The 18,469-nt window shown below is 42.6% G+C and overlaps 3 protein-coding genes across 5 annotated transcripts; 2 read left to right on the top strand and 1 right to left on the bottom strand.

Annotated features, from left to right (window-relative positions):
• Positions 1-1,097: 1,097 nt before the first annotated feature.
• Positions 1,098-1,935, top strand: gng8 (guanine nucleotide binding protein (G protein), gamma 8; the record flags this gene model as incomplete). Its single annotated transcript, XM_083696563.1, has 2 exons — positions 1,098-1,181; positions 1,807-1,935. 2 exons carry the CDS (start codon positions 1,098-1,100, stop codon positions 1,933-1,935), a joined length of 213 nt encoding a protein of 70 aa, XP_083552689.1.
• Positions 1,936-2,845: 910 nt separating this feature from the next.
• tmem45b (transmembrane protein 45B) lies at positions 2,846-6,589 on the top strand. Of its 2 annotated transcripts, XM_083665413.1 has the most exons (7): positions 2,874-2,925; positions 3,998-4,129; positions 4,721-4,914; positions 5,014-5,226; positions 5,449-5,633; positions 5,853-5,995; positions 6,280-6,589. In XM_083665413.1, exons 3-7 carry the CDS (start codon positions 4,725-4,727, stop codon positions 6,377-6,379), a joined length of 831 nt encoding a protein of 276 aa, XP_083521539.1. In that variant the 5' UTR covers positions 2,874-2,925; positions 3,998-4,129; positions 4,721-4,724; the 3' UTR covers positions 6,380-6,589. The 2 variants fall into 2 exon arrangements, with proteins under 2 accessions (XP_083521538.1, XP_083521539.1); XM_083665412.1 differs by lacking the exon at positions 3,998-4,129 and having other exon boundaries at positions 2,846-2,925.
• Positions 6,590-6,889: 300 nt separating this feature from the next.
• Positions 6,890-18,406, bottom strand: nfrkb (nuclear factor related to kappaB binding protein). 2 transcript variants are annotated; one of them, XM_083697356.1, is made up of 26 exons: positions 18,350-18,406; positions 17,763-17,910; positions 17,444-17,645; positions 17,229-17,356; positions 16,965-17,136; positions 16,694-16,798; positions 16,517-16,590; positions 16,228-16,312; positions 15,897-16,089; positions 15,538-15,649; positions 15,273-15,399; positions 15,089-15,166; positions 14,929-15,008; positions 14,789-14,835; positions 14,613-14,676; positions 14,196-14,370; positions 13,938-14,044; positions 13,638-13,761; positions 13,325-13,404; positions 10,389-10,597; positions 10,002-10,272; positions 9,557-9,766; positions 8,654-9,376; positions 8,324-8,430; positions 7,760-7,895; positions 6,890-7,615 (listed from the first exon to the last, which is right to left on the bottom strand). In XM_083697356.1, the coding sequence occupies exons 2-26, from the start codon at positions 17,889-17,891 to the stop codon at positions 7,484-7,486; spliced, it is 3,870 nt and encodes a 1,289-aa protein (XP_083553482.1). In that variant the 5' UTR covers positions 17,892-17,910; positions 18,350-18,406; the 3' UTR covers positions 6,890-7,483. The 2 variants fall into 2 exon arrangements, with proteins under 2 accessions (XP_083553482.1, XP_083553483.1); XM_083697357.1 differs by having other exon boundaries at positions 14,613-14,673.
• Positions 18,407-18,469: the final 63 nt, after the last annotated feature.

The raw sequence follows: 18,469 nt of genomic DNA, 5'->3' as shown, positions 1-18,469 counted from the left end.
ATAAGAGTGATAGAGACACTGTCAAGAGAGGAAGGTCACACCCCATGTCGCCTGCTACTGCTGCATTGAGCCCAACATGGGGGAAGAACCAGAGCTAATTATGAGAGGAGGCAACCTATTAAAGCCCTCCTCCCCATCTTACCCCTTAATCTCTCTTTATTTGTAACTGTAAGTGGGTGGAGAGTGTCTTATTCAACCTGCATCAGACCTCCACTCTAGGAGCCCTGGATCTACCAACCTGCCTCTTGTTATTCCGGTAAGTGGCTACTTAGTAGGTAAAGCCAAATTAAATCTTTTATATAGATTTAAGTGTGTGTTGTGATCAACTGAGACAGGTGCAAATAGAGCTTTAGTACATTTGGTCTGATATTGACAACACAGCTAAGTATAGTTTATTGTACAATACATGGGTTGTGTAAATGTTCATGTCAAAAAGTCATTTTGATATCAACCAATTCAATTGTTTCCTGTCTTCTTTGGTGTTAGCTACAGATAAAAAACAGAGAGAAAGGGCTGCAGTCAATTAGTAAGTGTGCCTGTATCCCATGCCCTCTGAAGAGGCTGAACAGACAAGAATCATCCAGAGCCTCTCTGTGCCGCATGGTGACAAGTAACTCAACTAGCCATTGTATATGGAGGTAGAGGTGACAAGCAGCATTGCCTCTGATCCTTGCTTTTATCATGTGTAAGAGAAGTGCTGCTACTACAACTCATGACACTTACCATTCTTTTCAAAAGAGGAATCAAAACATTAATGAGTGGTTAGATTAACAGTACAGTACATGTAACAGTAACAGAGACAAGAGTCAGGTGTGTTTCCTTGCCAGGCTAGCCGATGCCCCCTGGGGAATGTTGCCTCTGCATGCCCCTCCCTACGCCTCTCCCTCTGAGGCCCTCACTGTGCCACTTCCAGCTGAGACCCAGGGAGCAGGAATAACAAGCAAATTATATTAATCTAAACTGTTCCAATGTTGGAAGAGGACACACTATAGAAGACACTAGAGGACACTATAACACTATGTATTTTCTTTCACATTTCTGTCATTCTTGATGCATGGTTGGATGCAGGCTGAGATAGGTGAACGTGAAGTGGCAGGATGTCCAATAACATGGCCAAAATCGCAGATGCCCGAAAGACAGTGGAACAGTTGAAACTAGAGGTCAACATTGAAAGGATGATGGTAAGTGATCAATGAATGGTTACAGAATCAAGCAGAAAAGCTGTAGCAACAGTGTTACTAGTTCCTGCCCATGATCAATGGAGAGTAAACAGGTTTGAATTGGAAGACATACTGTAGGTTTCTATAAATATGGGGAATATGGTTCAGTTTGACTTTTACAGTATTTTAATAACAAAAGGAAAATACCTGTGAAGCTGTTAGAGGTTCTTCATAAAATATGTTACACATATTTAATTGTGCAAAGACATTATTTACATGGGTAAAGATAATGGGGACTGGATGAAGTTTGTCCAGTTCTCAAAAATCAATAAGGGCTTAAAACGTTAAACATCCCACATACAGTGGTCTACTTACTAGGGTTGGGGCGAATTCCAAATTTCAAAGATTTTTATCTTCAATTTACAGAAGAATGTAAAGAACACACACAATTGAGTTGCTGACTATTGGAATATACATTATACCCAGATTGTTTCAATGTATTTAAAAGTCAGAGGGAATTAATGCCCCTTTTTCAATTACTAAATAAGAATTCAATTCACTTTCGGAATTGATGGATTTTAAAAGCAATTCACCCCAACCCTGCTACTTACATTACAATGTTTTTTCACAACAATGTTTTGTGCAGGTGTCCAAAGCAGCAGCTGATTTGATGGCCTTCTGTGAAGCTCATGCTAAAGAGGATCCTCTAGTGACACCAGTGCCATCCGCTGAGAACCCTTTCAGGGAGAAGAAATTCTTCTGTGCAATACTCTAATCCAATTTCGCCTTTCAAACTAATTCAATTTCTTCAAAATAATGTGTCATACCTCATTAACAAAAATAGCCAGTGCTAAGGTATAATATCAATAATATATTGTAGAGACTACTTGAAAATGTTGGTTTTGGTATTCAGTCCTTCATTTGTATTAGAAACCTGTGTGCCTACAGGTAAGTAGGCTGTACTATACATGTAGAGATTGTTAGATCTGAAAGACTGTAATAAAAACACTCTATAAAACGGGGGCAAAGTTCTTTGAATGTGGCTGGCCAATGAACTGGCTTCCAGGCACTTCCTTGACAGTAATATTACACATTAACTTTCACATCATTTCCCTAAAACTCACCAAAGCTCAGGGCCGTGACCACTTCCAGAGTGCCATGTAAGGAAGTATTCCAATTTGATTTGTTTTAAAAAGCTTTTAATAACATGAATAGCTAGGCCTACACTATGGCTGTGTATACATTAGGATGAAACTCTTCATGAAACTCTGCATATGAAACCACTGCCAAAAAAGATTATTTAATAAAGGGTTAGGTCAAAGTTAGCTTTGAAATACACCCAATAGAAACCGTATTATGATCAATTCATACGCATGGTGACATGAACAAAGGAATGTAGCAAAAATACAATATAATATTTAACAAAACAAGATATTGCACTCATAATTATGCAAATCAAGAGACAAATAAAACATTTTTTACATTCCCTTGATGCTGATAAGGGCTCTATGTGACCAAAAAGAATAATTAAATAGATAGGTAGCCTAATTAAAACCAGCACAGGCCACAACCACTTGTTAACCATTTGTCTTAATAACACAATTTCATCCTCAGGGAATGAGACCTTGGGGGAAGTCAAGTCATGCAAATTATGGGCGGGGTCACATGATGCTTACAATACAGGTAAACGAACAGGTGTGCGCAACTGGCATTTCAGGGTTGAATAGGAGAGGAGTCAAACTGGGAAAGTGACACACCGAATACGGTATGGATATTATTTTTAACCCTCTCTGTTCAATTGTGGCTGTTGATGTAGGCTACCTTGAATAACTTAAAAAAAACTTTAAAAAACAACTAAAAAAACAACAACAACAAAAAACAATAATAGGGACGATGTCGATAAGGGTACAAAGTCTATGGTGCTACCTGGTATGTGGCCCCATATGCCCACATGACTGGAACAGGCACAGGCACGTCTTGACTTCTTAGGCTATATATATATATATCGTTTAATTACATTTGTATATATATACAAATGAACTTATATCAAATTGCATATTTAAAAAACATGTAAGCTTTGACAGATTATTGTTTATTGATTATTTACTTTTATTGATAATGCAATTTAAATGGAAAGGCAATAAAACATCTCACAATGTTGGCTTCAACGTTGAAACTATACAGCGACCAATCTAGAAAAACTTGTCTGACAATTAAACCCTCTCATCTATTCTATGTAAACACACCTGACAGATGTCCTCTGCCGAAACGACACAAAGAAATGCTTGAAATCAGCCCAAAAAGTTGGCCAACAAAATAATAACAGTTTTTTTTTAAAAAAAGTCCTACACAATTAGTATACAAATACAATTAAAAAACGGTCTTAAAACCAAGTGACACCCTACCATTTCAGAGGACACCCAACCCGCATAACGAGTAGATGGTTGTTAAATAAATAAAGCGTGACATCATCATACTAGGCTACCTTTACACGATTTGTTGACAGCCCGGTTGTAGGAAACACTACAAACCTTGCGTAAGCATGTTTTCTGATCCAAGCATTACTGATGTTTTGTTTTTCGTTTCATTGGGAATAAGAGAGAACTGGAAATGTTACGGTCACCTTATATAGGCAACATTTTGATACTGACCAGATCCTACAATTGTACAATTGCATTGTAGCCTTACAACAAGTTATCTTGCCAATGCCTCCTTATGAATCAGCTTCGCTTTCATCTCTACACAATTATCCTTTTGGAATGTGCAAGTAGATTTGCATTTTGATTTTGCAAGACAAATTATTTTAGCACTGATGCTGCTATCTCCCGAATGCACAGGAGGAATTGCAGGACATTGTAAATTTACCGATGGAAAAATAAACAAAATGGAAATCAATATTTAAAAAGAATTGGGTGGTGTCGAAAAATATGGACTTCCCTCGATCTGCATCGCCACCTGGTTCCAGACAGGTCTGTGTGGAGTAATAATGTTCTGAAAAGTAATCGAAGGGTAACCATTAAAATATGTGGTTCCGGGTGGGTCTGTGTGGTGTAATGATGTTTTGAAGTAAAATCAAGTGTTACCAATAGGCTATACTAATGATAACTAATGATATGACATCAAAATATAACTATTCAAATGTAACTAATGAAAGGACATCTAATGTAACTAACAGAATTACTTAAGGTTGATTCATGTTGAAATGGGTTTTGATTAAGGTTGAAATGTGATCAAGTTTTGTTTTATGAGTAAAAGTTGAACTGTTGAACTGTAATCAAGTTTGGTAGGGTTAATAGAGCCGTCGTTTACTACTGGGGCTTTCATAGGCTGTGTTCTGTTGTTCCGTTCTGTACAGGGCCATTTTTGCCGGGAGACTGTGGCAATGAGCATTTTATATGTGTTCATTATTTATATACATATACTATACTGTATACATTTACCAGCCTATTGGTGGTTAGTTTGCTTGAACAATAATTGTCTATTGTACTTTATCACAATACTTTGCTGACTCATTTTTTTAATCCATAATTCATATGCATGATATCTGTCATGGTACATAGGAGGATGGCCAACTTCAAGGGGCATGCTCTTCCTGGGAGTTTCTTTCTGCTGTTTGGCCTATTATGGTCGGTGAAGTACCCACTCCGACACTGCTGGAGGAAGTCTCAACCTAAAGGAAGACAACAACTGCCCCTGTTCTTCAACAAAATAGACTTTATTGAGGGGGCAATGAAAATATTCTTTGCCTTTGTAGGTGAGTGTCCCCCCTGTAATGCACTGCACAATGCACAGTCACTCAGTGACCTTCCAGAGTGTTGCTATTTGACCCTTATGTTATCCTCACATTTTGCAGGCATCATGGCTGAGCAGTTTGTGCCTGATGGACCCCATGCCCACCTCTACAACAATGACAGCCAGTCGTGGGTGAAGCTGATGAACTGGCAACACAGCACCATGTATCTTTTCTATGGAATATCTGGAATCGCCGATGTCCTCAGTACGTCATCACTTCCAGTTCCACTTGGTCTCGACCGCCTTGCTCTGTCCCTGGCTCTCTTTGTTGAAGGTACAGTATCAGAGGTTGATTATTACTCCCTACTCTGCCTATGAAGTATCATTATACATTAAAATGAGCACCACAGGCCTACTGTCATTGGTAGGTAGATGTTTGTTTTTTTACCATCACTTATCAACTGTTCCCTTGATCTTTCAACTGTAGACACTACAATAGTATCTGCATAATTGTATTTATTATTAGGCCTATGCTTGATTCTCCTCTACCCTTCAGGGTTCCTGTTCTACTTCCATGTGCATAATCGACCCCCTCTGGACAGTCACATTCACACCCTGCTGCTGGTGGCTGTGTTTGGTGGGGCAGCCAGCACAATGCTAGAGGTGTTCATGCGAGACAACATAGTACTGGAGCTGTTCAGGGGCAGCCTAGCCATTCTGCAGGGCTCCTGGTTTTATCAGGTAATGCCTAACCACCACCACCACCACCACCACCATAAACAGCATCACTTTTATCTGAACCCTTTCTCCTTCCAAGAGAGCATGCGCTGACAAAAAAAAGTATATACCTGACAACATTAACTGATGTGCCTAGACAAACAGGGAGTGCATACACACTAAGGGGACCAATTCAAAGATTAGTTATTACTTTAAGGAGGGCATGCTGTGTTTTTCTTTCAGATTGGATTTGTACTCTACCCATTAAATGGACAAGAGTGGGATCTAAAGTTACATGACAACATCATGTTTGTCACTATGTGCTTCTGCTGGCATTTAGCTGTGGCCCTCTTGATTGTTGCCATCAACTTCTGTTTCATCTGCTGGTGAGTATCTTTCTTTTGACACTGCTTGTATCTAATATTTAATAGAATAGATATTGCCACCAAACGGGTCACAGTTTCAATTGAAATGTATATTTCTAAAATAATCCCAGGAAAGTGATAATTGTGACCATGTGACCAGGAAAGACGTCCTAGTGATGATATTCCATTTAATTGTCCCTACCCCTTTCATCAATACATTGGTAATGCTTATCTTAAATAGGTAAATGCACTTCTAATTTTGGTCTACTCTTATTCAATGTTTATTTTTCTTTTGATCCTAACAGCACAGTAAATAGATTTGCCAGAAGGGGAAGTGGCATAGAGATGGGAATGAGAAATACATCCTCTCAAAAAGCTCTGCTCCAAGAGTCCGATGAAGAGTAGACACATAACGAAGTGAATCCCTTCTCCATAATATTATGTTTATATTTTGAAAATATTGATTATCTCTGGTTCTGAACCTGAAGTAATGCCATAGCTGTCCTGCATTTGTATGCGCTCTTCTAATTTGCACATTTGTACTTTACTCAATAAAACAATGTTTGATCAGATTACATTTTACCACAATAATTGAGTCCAAAAGGATTATACTCTAAATAAAATGGTTCGCTGACCCCTGACAAATGTATGGGTTGCTATGAGATTTAGGTGAAGTAGATGAAACATGCCACTTTATATCCAACAACCTACATTCCACTGAGGGGAGAGAATTTCAAAAGCTATTTCCTTTTGTGAAACATTAACGTTTACCTGACATTGTTTCCTCCACTCTTAAACAGTGTAAATATTTGCATAGCCTGTTGCTAGAGCAACACGCCTTTTCCCTCCCCAAAACAGGATGTCCAATCAATTCACAATCGGAGATGACATTTGTGATTACACCATATGTTTGTCATTCACATCGGTTGTTTATTTTCAAGAAGCAAAATACTCTTACTTACAATACCACATAGAAAAAAATCAGAAGAAACAATTATCAACACAGGATTTGCACGGTGTCACAAGTGGCACTCAAAACACCACTAATCCTTATCTATGATAGGTTCATCACAGACTCTTATCTTGTTACTACACAAAGGATATCTGGAACATTATATTGAAATATGCTAACTGGATAAGCAATCAGTAAATCAGTTAAATGTTAAAGTGGATAAAAATGTTTTTTTTTGCTAAAAGGGAGCCATGGGTGGGGTGAGAATAGACCATTCATTTGTTTACAATGAGACGAAACTGGAATACTTTCAGTCTAATTTGCATGTGACAAGTACGTCTGACATTACAAGCTGTTGAATGAACTTGGTTTGACAGTTTCATAGTGTGTCTTTGAACAAATATGACATGAAACTCTCATGCATCCATTCCAGGCACCAGTGTCCTGCTTGAAGTTGAGAGAGCAGAAGGGCTATGGCTCCCAATCATCTATGCCTCTGGAGCATAGGTCTGACACGGCTTAGTACAGTCCCCAGTAGCTGGCTCTGTATCAGCATCTCAGTGTGGCGGTGGGTCAGGCGTTCGTTTTGGTGAGGGTGCTGTGGTTACCACAACCGTAGACACAGACTTGGGAGAGCCAGTAGCAGAGCGTTGCTGGAGCTGCTGAGCTGGGACTGTCTGGATGCGCACCTGGGGGAGAGAGATCAACCAACTGTTATAGTACACACACAAATCCCATCATCACTATTACATATAGCTTCTGTTACTGTATGCACGCTTCTCCTCATCCTGAGTGCAGTTTGGTGATGAGTAAACAAACTGTGAGCTGCTGACCTGTGTGGCCTGTCCTTGCTGCTGGAGCTGCTGTAACTGCTGGGCTGTGACAAAGCTGACGGGCTTGTTCCCAGGGATCAGTTTGGTGCCTGCAGGCATGGTGGTAAGAATGATGTTCCTTCCCAAACTGCTGATACTGCCCCGAGGAGAGAGAGAGGGAGAGAGTCATTGACAGGCTTATTGCCACGGGAAACAAGATTTCCCAAAACACAACAAACAATTAGGGCTAGGCAGTATACCCGTTCTGTAGGTATACTGTAGGTATATGGATCCACTCTGTGATGCTGTATTTTGACTACTTTCCACACCAGTTTTGCTCCTCTCTTTGTAAAACGTGCAGATTGTGTGCAGCCAACAGTTTAATTAATACATTTGTACATGAACATAAGACACACTATTGACAACATTCAAACGTCAGCTCTCATCGGTAGAATGAGCTTTTCATACACACGACACGGTGTCGCCAAAGAGGGCAGCAACGCACAAGACTAAATGCTATACCTTTAAGAAACATACAAAATACCATCAAATACTTACATCGTAACGTAAAAAAAAATAACTCACTTGGTACTGATGTTTCCTTTCAGTATGGGTGTGGTCACCACACTCTTGCTTTTCAGTGGTTGGCTGAGGACAGACAGAGGCAGTGTGATCCGAGCCGGCAACTTCCCCTGTGGTGTATGAGAGGGAGAGTTGAGGGGTAATACTTACTTTCAAAAGGTGTGGTGGCAGCATTACCATTACCATTACCATAACCTAATAGGTATACTTTAATATCTAATCTTGGCATCAGAGTCATAGCCATTGAGGTATTTTGTACTGTTAAACCACATGACCTTCATAAATCCCACCATAAATGTTCCAGGATATATGCTTAATGAAACAGCGTCTTACTGGTTGCGTGGACACCACTGTGGCGGTGACAGGGACCTGGCGTACAGTAGCTGTGGCTGTTCCTAGAGTCAGGGTTGAGCCCGAGGCAGCAGGGCCTATCGTCACCCCTTTAGCTCCAGCCACTCCACTGGTGGCGATAGTGACCGTGGCAGCCCCACTAGAGGTTGAGGTTGTCATGGTAATACTTTGTCCCTGCTTCTGTGGGATGACCCCGAGGCCTGGCATGATCCGGATGGTGGTGCCACTCTTTGAGTCGCCAGAGGAGACGGCGGAAAAGGTTCTGGTCTTCTGGTCAGCCATGGTGACTGCCAGGGTGGGCATCAGACGGATAGCCGTGTCTCCAGCAGCCTTTAAGAGGGTGGTGGTGCCAGCTGATCCCTTACTGATCTGGGCATCCCCTGATGAGGTGGCTGGGTTGGAGGTGGAGGGGGATGAGGGGTGGGGTGGAGTCACGTGGAGCGTTGCAGATATGCTCTTGCAGCCTCCAGCAGTGGCAGTGCCTAGCATGTCAGGGGTGAGTTTGACAGTTGTGAGTGGGGATTTGGTGAGGGTGGCCATCATGTCAGGAGTGATCCGCAGCACTGTCTGTCCTTTGGCATCAGTGGTGATGGAGGAAGGGGGCAGGTGGAGCACATCCTTTCCTTGGATTCTCAAATTAGTAGCAGTTATTGGAATACCTGCTCCACCCTGAGTCTTCATACCGTACTGGCCGGTGATGGCCACCTTTACAGAGAGAGATGAATGAAGGGTCATGAGAAGGAGACAGAAAATACTCTATCATGAATTTAATCAAGCAGGGTTAACCCTTTTACAGTGGAATAGTAAACATGACATTTTCTCTACAGAATACTAAATTGTAATGTTAATGAAATTCCTATTAATACTTGAACCCCTGTTGTTCACCTGTTTGATGATGTTCTGGCTGGTAACTCCCTGTAGAACAGCTGGTGATGCTGGGTTGTGTGCTGGGCTGCCAGGGGAGCGGATCTGGGGTTTGGCCACAGTGATCGTGGTGGTCAGACCCGAGACAGACAGGCCCGTCTGGCCTCTGGCTGCCTGCACCTGGACAGGACTACCAATAGATTGGGTCCTCAGAGGCAATGACACCACTGCCTGCTCCACAGACACAGAAGAGAAGAGAAGAGAAGAGAAGAGAAGAGATGAGACGAAGAAATGAGACGAAGAAATGAGACACATAGCTCTTTAGTAACATGCATACATTACTGCAGACAGAGACATGCCTTGATGGTTCATGATCATGAATGTAATGTCATGTAAATTACATTTCTCTGTTTCTCTTCAAAATCTCTTTTTTTTTTTTTGTTAGCTCACAGAATCATTCATTCACCTGTGTGATGGCCTTGGTGCCCATGGTGACTGGTACTCTAATCTGGTGAGGGGTCTGGTGCAGCAGTTTGGCCTGCTGGCTCCCGGAGGAGGCTCCCAGCCCAGACTGAGCAGAGACCACTCGTACCTGAGGCAGAGAGCCTGCCCCGGTGTGGCCCACTACACGGGCTGCATGCTGGGAGCTAACAGGCTGAGAAACCTGTGGTCCTGATTGGCTGCTGGATAAGAGGGTTCCCAGCTGAGGCATGGAAGGAGGAGATACCAGGAGAACACTGTGGGCAAACACAACAGGGCATTAAACAAGATAGGACATCACACTATTATACAGAAACTATATTAGATTGTGGAATGTAAGAGAGCCCATCCATAGAACTTGCATTCCACTGACCCAGGGCTGCTCTTGACAGAGTCAGGGACTCCGGCCTTGGTTGGGGTGGTGGCTACAGGGGCGAGGGGTGACTTGGGGGTTCCAGGTGTGCTTGAAGTGGCGGTTGTGGGAGTGGGGGACATGGGATTTGCCCCCACATCACCCAGAATGGCCTGTCCTGCCTCCAGTGATCCAGGGGTCTTAATACCCCCTTCCTTACTGCCAGACTTCTACAACACAAACAAGGTGAACGTCACCATCTCCATCTCCTCAAGCAACAATCACACCAAAGGAACAGATAACAAAGCCTTTTCACAAGAAACGGAAGTAAAAGTGATCTGACAAGACTTTCCAGCTCAAAAGAAAATATGTACATGGTCAGGCAGAACAAGTCTTAGTACTCCTACAGTATGTAGATACAAACAGAGAGGGTACAGTAAAAAAAATTGTTTTGTTGCCCCCAGAGCCTGGAATCGAAATACATTAAATTAGGATTTTTTTCCAAACTGATCGACACAGCCTACTTGACACTTTCAAAGTGAAGAAACTACCCTCAAAAGTCTACACCCCCCTCTTGCTGTGGCTCTCCTAAAATGCAAAAATGTCTTCGACAAGTTACTCAATAAGTTGAATTGAGTCCATTAAGTGCAATGATAATAGTTCAAACTTTTTGTATTTTATGTATAACCTTTTCTTTGCAGGGTCCCTCATTTGAATGGGAATCCATTACATACTTTTTTGATCAGTTTTTCACTACAAACTAAAATGGAGAGGAACAAAACTGCTCAGGAATGCCACCCTGAGGCCTGGGGAGAATTATAAAATGGGATAACATCATCCCAGTCCGTCTACCCTCAAAATTGGGTCACCAGAAGGGATCCCTTAATGACATCTCTCTCAAATCTATAATTGTGTTTGCAACAATCAATTCAAGTAATACAGCAAAAAAAGAAAATATGTGGCTGGAAATGTGTGTGGTTTTTAATACCTGATTGGTGGGAGGCGCAGCCCTCCCTGCAACCTTTCCCCACCCACTACCCATTTCGAGGCTCTGATTATGACTTCCATTGCCATGGTAAAGGCCAAAGGGGAAATTGTACAGCCTGCCATAATGCCTATCTCTAGCTGTTGCCAAGCTGTAGTGTACTCTGCTGTAGTAAAACAGAGTTGAATGTCACAAAAGTAAGCTTTAACTAACCTCTTTATACTGTCTGGCACTTTAAAAAAGTCAAACGCCTCCCATAACAGACTATGCGGTACTGACCCAAAAGCATTCGCCAGATCCAAAAATACCACATGAAGGTCTTTCTTCTCATGTCTAGCTGTCTGAATTTGATTCCAAATCATGCTGGTGTGTTCCAAGCACCCGGAGAAGCCTGGAATTCCAGCCTTTTGCACCGTAGTGTCAATTAAGCTATTCTTTACTAAGTAACTAGACAACCTCTGTGCCACCACACTAAAGAAAACCTTCCCTTCCACATTAAGAAGGCTTATAGGCCTAAACTGACTAATGTCTACAGAGTCTCTTTCTTTGGGAATAAAAATTCCCCCTGCTCTACGCCATGCCCTAGGAATAACCTGTTTCTTCCAGACTACCTTCATCAATGTCCATAAGAACCTCAGCACATCTGGCGCACTCTTGTACAGCCTGTAAGGGACTCCATTGGGCCCTGGGGCTGAAGACGCCCTAGCCCGCCTTACTATCTCTTGTACCTCTTTCCACCTAGGTGGGCTATCGTCACACTGACTGGTTATCTCTCCAATAGGTGGAATGTCAGGGGGGAGGGGTAGCTGTCTAGACCTTTCTCTGTCTCTATGCACTTCCTCCAGATGTCCCTCAAGCTCCTGTTTTGGAGCCCTAAGGCTACCATTTTTCCCCTTACTAAATAACGATTTCACAAATCTAAATGGATCTTTGTAAAATGCTGTTCTAGCTCGCTCTCTCTTTTTCCTGTTTTTCCTAATGCTCTCTGCTCTTCTTAACACTGCCAGTCTCTCCTTCACATCTACCTGCAGCCTATTTAACCCTTCCTTCTCAGCCTCTGTAGCTTTCCTCCACTGTTTCCTGAGCTGTCTTCTCTCCCTGATAAGTCTATCCATTTCCTGTTGGCGCCTAGATTTAATTACCTCAGTACCTGTCTTCTTCTTTTTCTCGGACACGCCAAATCTTTCTGCTCCATAATCATAGATAATATCGCCCATTTTCTCCAGTTTACTCTCGGCAGTACCTTTCAACTTGTCTAAAATCCTACTCAAGTCACTGTTGATACCTTCCCATACCCTGTTTTCTGAAGCCCCTGGCCATTTAACTCTCGGCTTCTGGGCACTAATCTTTTCCCTTTTGGGCTGGCTGGTCTCTCTGTCTTCTTCAGTGCTAGGACCTACTTCAGGGGTGCTGATGTCCTGCGAACTGTGGTTTACTTCCTGCCGCTAAGTTCAGTGCCAATCCAGCACACACATCGCCGTCTCAACACCAGGTCCTGTGTGAACAATAGTGGTTGCTGCATCATGGTATGGGTATGCTCGTCACCAGCAGGGACTCTCAGGATAAGGAGAAATGTGCTGAGTTGGTAGTGACAGCCTAATCACCACAGTGTGTAATTGATTCGTATTCAAATCAGGGACCCGACAAAGACATTAATTCCGAAATCACATTACCTATTATTCCTGCACTCAACTCAACTTATTGAGTAGCTTTAAGGAGAGCCACAGCAAGAGGGTGTATACTTTAGCAAACAGGCTTTCCCTGTTTTAAAGTTGTCCTCTTGGAAAGACTCAAGAAGGCTGTGTAGATAAGTGGGAAAATCCTAATTTGATGTATTTCGATTGCAGGCTCTGGGGCAACAAAAAAAACGACATTTTGAAAGGGGGTGTAGATTTTCTGAAGGCACTGTAAGCTAGGAGTGTACAACTCATCTGTTTTTAAGAGGTAGCTACAGCAGAGTGAAGGAACTCACAGGCTTGGATGTAGGTTTAGGTTTCTGTTGCAGAGCCTTTCTTGCCTTGGCAGCAGCTGCTTGAGCCTGGTGGATCCTCTCTTGATTGGGAGAGAGGTACAGTCATAATTCCAGTCAACACTGGAGCAATGTTGGTGCAAAATACATACATTTGCTTGTGGAAAAGCTAATCAAATGAACTATTCTTATATGCCATTTAGTCCTCTGTGGCTCAGTTGGTAGACTGAAGAGGCATAAGGACCACTGGGTAAAGAAACCTTGTATGTGAAGAGGGGGGATCTAAACACTTGGATACAGGTAAAGTGCTGCTCACCAAACTCCTCCTGACTGCGATCGCGGTGCAGATAGATCCACAGCTTGCGGCCGATGTCATATTTCACACAAGGGTCCTTCTCATAGTGAAGCCTGTCCAGAGCCCCACTCACAACTGTGTTCACCTACATAACACAGTACTACATCAAGCCCCTTGCTCACACATGAACAAACACAGACAATCCTTGCAAATCAAATCCTTGAATCCATGCAGGTCCAAGGACTTGAGGTAATGTTGTCAACCACAACAACAACAACAACAACAACAACACCACCCCCACAGCAGGAGTGAGTATCTAACCTGAGCGCTGGTGACATCTGGTGCTAGGAACTGAGAGTCCTTCAGCAGCTCACATATCTCAGCCCTGGTTCCCTCCCCATTGGGCAACCGGGCTGCTGCGTCCCGCACTGAGGGAGAGGAGCAGGGAGAACACCAGTCATACATCACATCTATCCTCAGGCTGCAACTAAATACATTGATAAAAGCTGTTTACATGACTGCAACTGGTTAGTTAACATGAAATGATGATAGAAGACAATGTTGTGGGGAAAGTCTTACCCAGGGAAAGAATGGTGACGTACGCTGGGCGGTCAGAGCGCAGCAGAGTGTGCTCCCGGGCTTTGTTAAGAGACATCTCCTTGTCAAACACCCCTTTGACAGGCCCCACCACTGACTCAAAGCCATGCATTCGGAAGGTGAAGGCTTTGTGTGGTTGGTCATACCGCTGCTGCTCCTGATAGACACAAGCAAATGGATTACAACACAGATGTTCATAATTCATGGAATGGAACGAGGAATGGTGTCAAACACACGTATATCACATGCATCGCATGTTTGATACCATTCCTCATTCCATTCCATGCACTACAATGAGCCAGTCCTTTGATTTCTACCTCCACCAGCTACAACACGCGTTGTAGCTAATAAACACAGGTCAAATGCCTAGATGACACAAGCAATAGACAGGACACTAACCTGCACTTGAAAAACATGCCTCTCGTCCCCGGTGCTGGGTCGCACCACATAGTCAGTCCAACTGCTTGATTACAGATAGCACAACCATGATATTAAAGCAGTCAACAATCTTCTATGGCAATGAATATATATTATGTTAAGAGGGCACATATTAAATGAATAAAATTGACACTTACACTCTAGGAGTGGGAGAAGTCATCTCTGCTAGTTCTTCACTCTCAGTCTGCAGAAGACATTATCATTTTATTCAAATATATCAGCGTAAACACAAAATAACCATTGTAATATAGCCTAATGAGCATTCGCTTTGTGATACCTTGACAACAACCAGGTCCTTTGAGTCCACCCACAGCTGACAAAGTGCACTCAGATCCTTGTCTCCATCCTGACTCGGACCTTGAAGAAAGTGTCACAAACCTTTACAAATATTTTCATGTGCAACGTGCAAGATTTTGGATAAACCAACATGATCTTACCAATCCATTTCCAATGCTGAAAGCGTTCCTTGAATTCCACATATGGGGAGAAGCCACTGGGAAGAACCATCATACCAGCTGAGAAGGAGAGAGAGAAAGGGCGAGAGAGAGAGAAAAAACAAGTGAGAGAGGACAATGACATCAGAGATAAGTGCTTTAATATGAGAGAGTCCTAGCCACTCACCTTTAGTCTCTCCAGCCAGGAAGTGCAGAGCCGGCAGCACCAGCTCTGACCAGCAGGAGGCAGAGGAGAACCATGGGTTGAGGGAACTGGCTGGGGAGGATTGCCACTGTTGTACTTTCTCCTCCAACTGAGACAACAAATTGAGATCATTATGACACATACCCATTATGCGACCCGCTGTTTGGTCAACCATCCATGTCACAACACTTTATGTTGCCATGCACATGCGTATAGAATGTGTGAGTGTGTGTTAGTGAGTAAATACCATGGAGCTGCTGGCGAGGCTCTCTAGTCTCAGGATGTTCTCCAACAAGTTGAAGAAGCTCACGGCTATCTCCTCCACCATGACCGGACTGCTCTGCACCTCCTCCATTGGCCTGAAGACCGTCATACAAAATACACATAAAGGCAGGTATGTGACAAGAACGAATGTGGCGTGTAGACTGCTATGACGTGAGAAGAGTTAGAATTGATTCTAGCATATTCATGCCTTTAACACATGAACGTAAGTTTAGTGTTAACTATTAATCATCCGACAAAGGTTTTAAGAACATAACAATAGCATATCACAGATAACCGCAAAGTGTGGGTTCAGTGCATTTTGTGATGCTAGTGTAGACTCACTCTTCCTTGACGCTAGGCAGGGGAGTTGCTGGGGTTTCTGGCGGAGCAGCAATGATGTTTACTGATGGAGCTGGGGCCTCTGAAACCATGAGAGCTTCACAGGGATCCTCTGATTCCACTTTGATTGGCCTCATCTTCTTCTTTCTCCTCTCCTCCCTCATCTTCCTCTTGGGCAGAGCCAGATCAAAGAGTGCTGGGTATGGAAGGTAAGAATTAGTTTGTTTCTGTGCAGATTTGTGCCTCGTAGTCATTTGAGGGCACAAGAGATAAACAATATGAGCTACATACTGTATGGTTCATTTTGCAGATACATTTTCAGTCATGCACTCACCCATGACTGAACCTTTACGACCTAAATTTACTCTTGTCATCATGTCACCAAGATGGATATCAGCGGTCATCAAATCTGGATGATCCTGTGAATTAATCATTAGGAAACAAAATAATCGTGATCATTTTTGACTGTACAAAATAAATCAACTAGACTCTCTGCCCTCCATATCGATTCATGTTTTGACGATAAATAACTGTTTACATTCTGTTGCCGGACAAGCTTCTTTAGAGACAATAGTTCTAAAGAAGCAGCACAGCAAGATGGATGTTATTTATGAAAAACTAACTGGTTGACGTTTCCTCTTCTCTCTATATCTCCGTAGCATGGCTCTCATGTCCTTCTCTCCAAATTCTGGTTTGTCTGTGAGGGCAAACATCACATATCTTCAATCACTGCTGAATAAATCTGCTGAATCTACACATTACAGTAGCAGCTGTATACTGTATATATAGGCCTAACTGACCTGTTGTCTTCATGTCCAGGGTAGAAAGAGTGGGCAGAACCCTGACAGAGACTGTAGGTGTGGGAGAGGAAGGAGATTGAGGCGCTGGGAGCCAAGAGGCTGTGTCTGAAAATGAAAAGATGACAACTCCTGTAGTCATAACAAGACTTCTCCATGTAGAGTATCTTCTAAACTGAACAGTACTCACTGAAAGATCAAATCTACGACACATATATAATGCGGCCGAATGTAGTTTATTTACAACAATCTATATTGATGAAAGTACACTCACCATCATCATCAGAAGAGACATTGCTGTCCCCACATTCAGTTTTTACTTCCTTTAGTATACGGCACACTCTTCCTCTGACCCTCTGCTCCTGCATCTCACCATGCGTATGGCTCGGGTATTTTCGCTTCACTGCAATCTCAGGGCCACTGCGGACTGCCAACTCCAGTAGCTCCTGAACACACAGCCATATACAAAAACACACTGAGAGAGGCCATTCATCTCACAATTGAACCTCTATGAAGGACACAAGGGCCTAAATCATACCTTCCTGGAGACAAGGATCTGTTTGAGGAGTCTGTGGTAGTACTTCTGTTGGGAATACAAGTGACGCTTCCTCTGGGACTTGGCACACAGCTGTCTGTACTTGACCACTTCAGGATTAAAGTAGCCATCTGGATTCACATAGAGACACATGACAAACAAATACTCCAATAAAATGTACACCATCAAGCAGAGATTAAGGGAGACGGAAGTGTTACCTCTGAACTGTTTCTGTGCAAGATGCAGAGGATTTCCAAAGCAAAAGTTCTGGTTGTTGAAGAGGTTGCTAATGGTAGTTTCCTGCTCAGTAGTGTTATTATCAGGGAAGTGTGGCAAGAACTGACGAAGGTGCTGCCTCTGATCATCTGTCAGCACCTCAGTCCAGGAGTTTTCACTCATCACAGAGAAGAAAATATCAGGCTGTTTGGATGAAAACACACATACCCACATACAATTGAAAATGCAACAATGGATACATCAAAAGCAACAGCTTCTATTATCAAGTTAGATCACTGCGATCACTGCAGTATAACTCACATCCTCAAGCAGGTCCTCAGGTAAGCTGACTCGACAGTTTCCCAACATGCATTCCTCAGTGATACGCCCATCATCATTCCCCTCTCCTGAGTCCAAGGGGTCTGTAAGCATGGGATCAAGGGCATCCATTCTTCTCTTCCTTCACAATCTAGAAAATAAGATGGGATGATTTACTGTATTCTACACTGATAAAAGATGAATTACTCTGTATGTTGCACTGTAGTCTTGCTTTTATTAACATTATTATTTCAATATAATAATGTTGCTAGTGAACATTGCTACTGGACACTAATTGGCTAAATCTACAGCTAGCCAACTTAGTTTATAAACATGTAGCTAGCTGTTCAACTAGACTGTACACGTTGTTGGAGACATTGCTCATGAGATAATGTATCCTCTGCCCATATATACGGTCATATTCCCTGGAATGACAACACAAATAAAAACACATGCTAATGCTAGCTAGTAGCTAAAGACAATTTACATTCTGACGGCACATTTGTTATGAGTAAACAATTCGCTACAGCAATACAAACTTACACTGTGTATAATTAGCTGTATACCAGAGTAAGAATAAGTCAATATACCTGAAAAGATTTCTGCTCATTGATCACATTGGATGAGCACAGACAAGTCAGGTGAAAGAATAACCAAAGGAGGGAATAATAACAACGACGTACCGATACTATTTCCGTTCCGTCAAGTAA

The sequence above is a fragment of the Argentina silus genome (assembly GCF_951799395.1).
Source record: "Argentina silus genome assembly, chromosome: 2".
NCBI lineage: Eukaryota > Metazoa > Chordata > Actinopteri > Argentiniformes > Argentinidae > Argentina > Argentina silus.
Note: the sequence above shows the minus strand (reverse complement) of the source record. Positions and strands in the feature narration are given on the sequence as shown.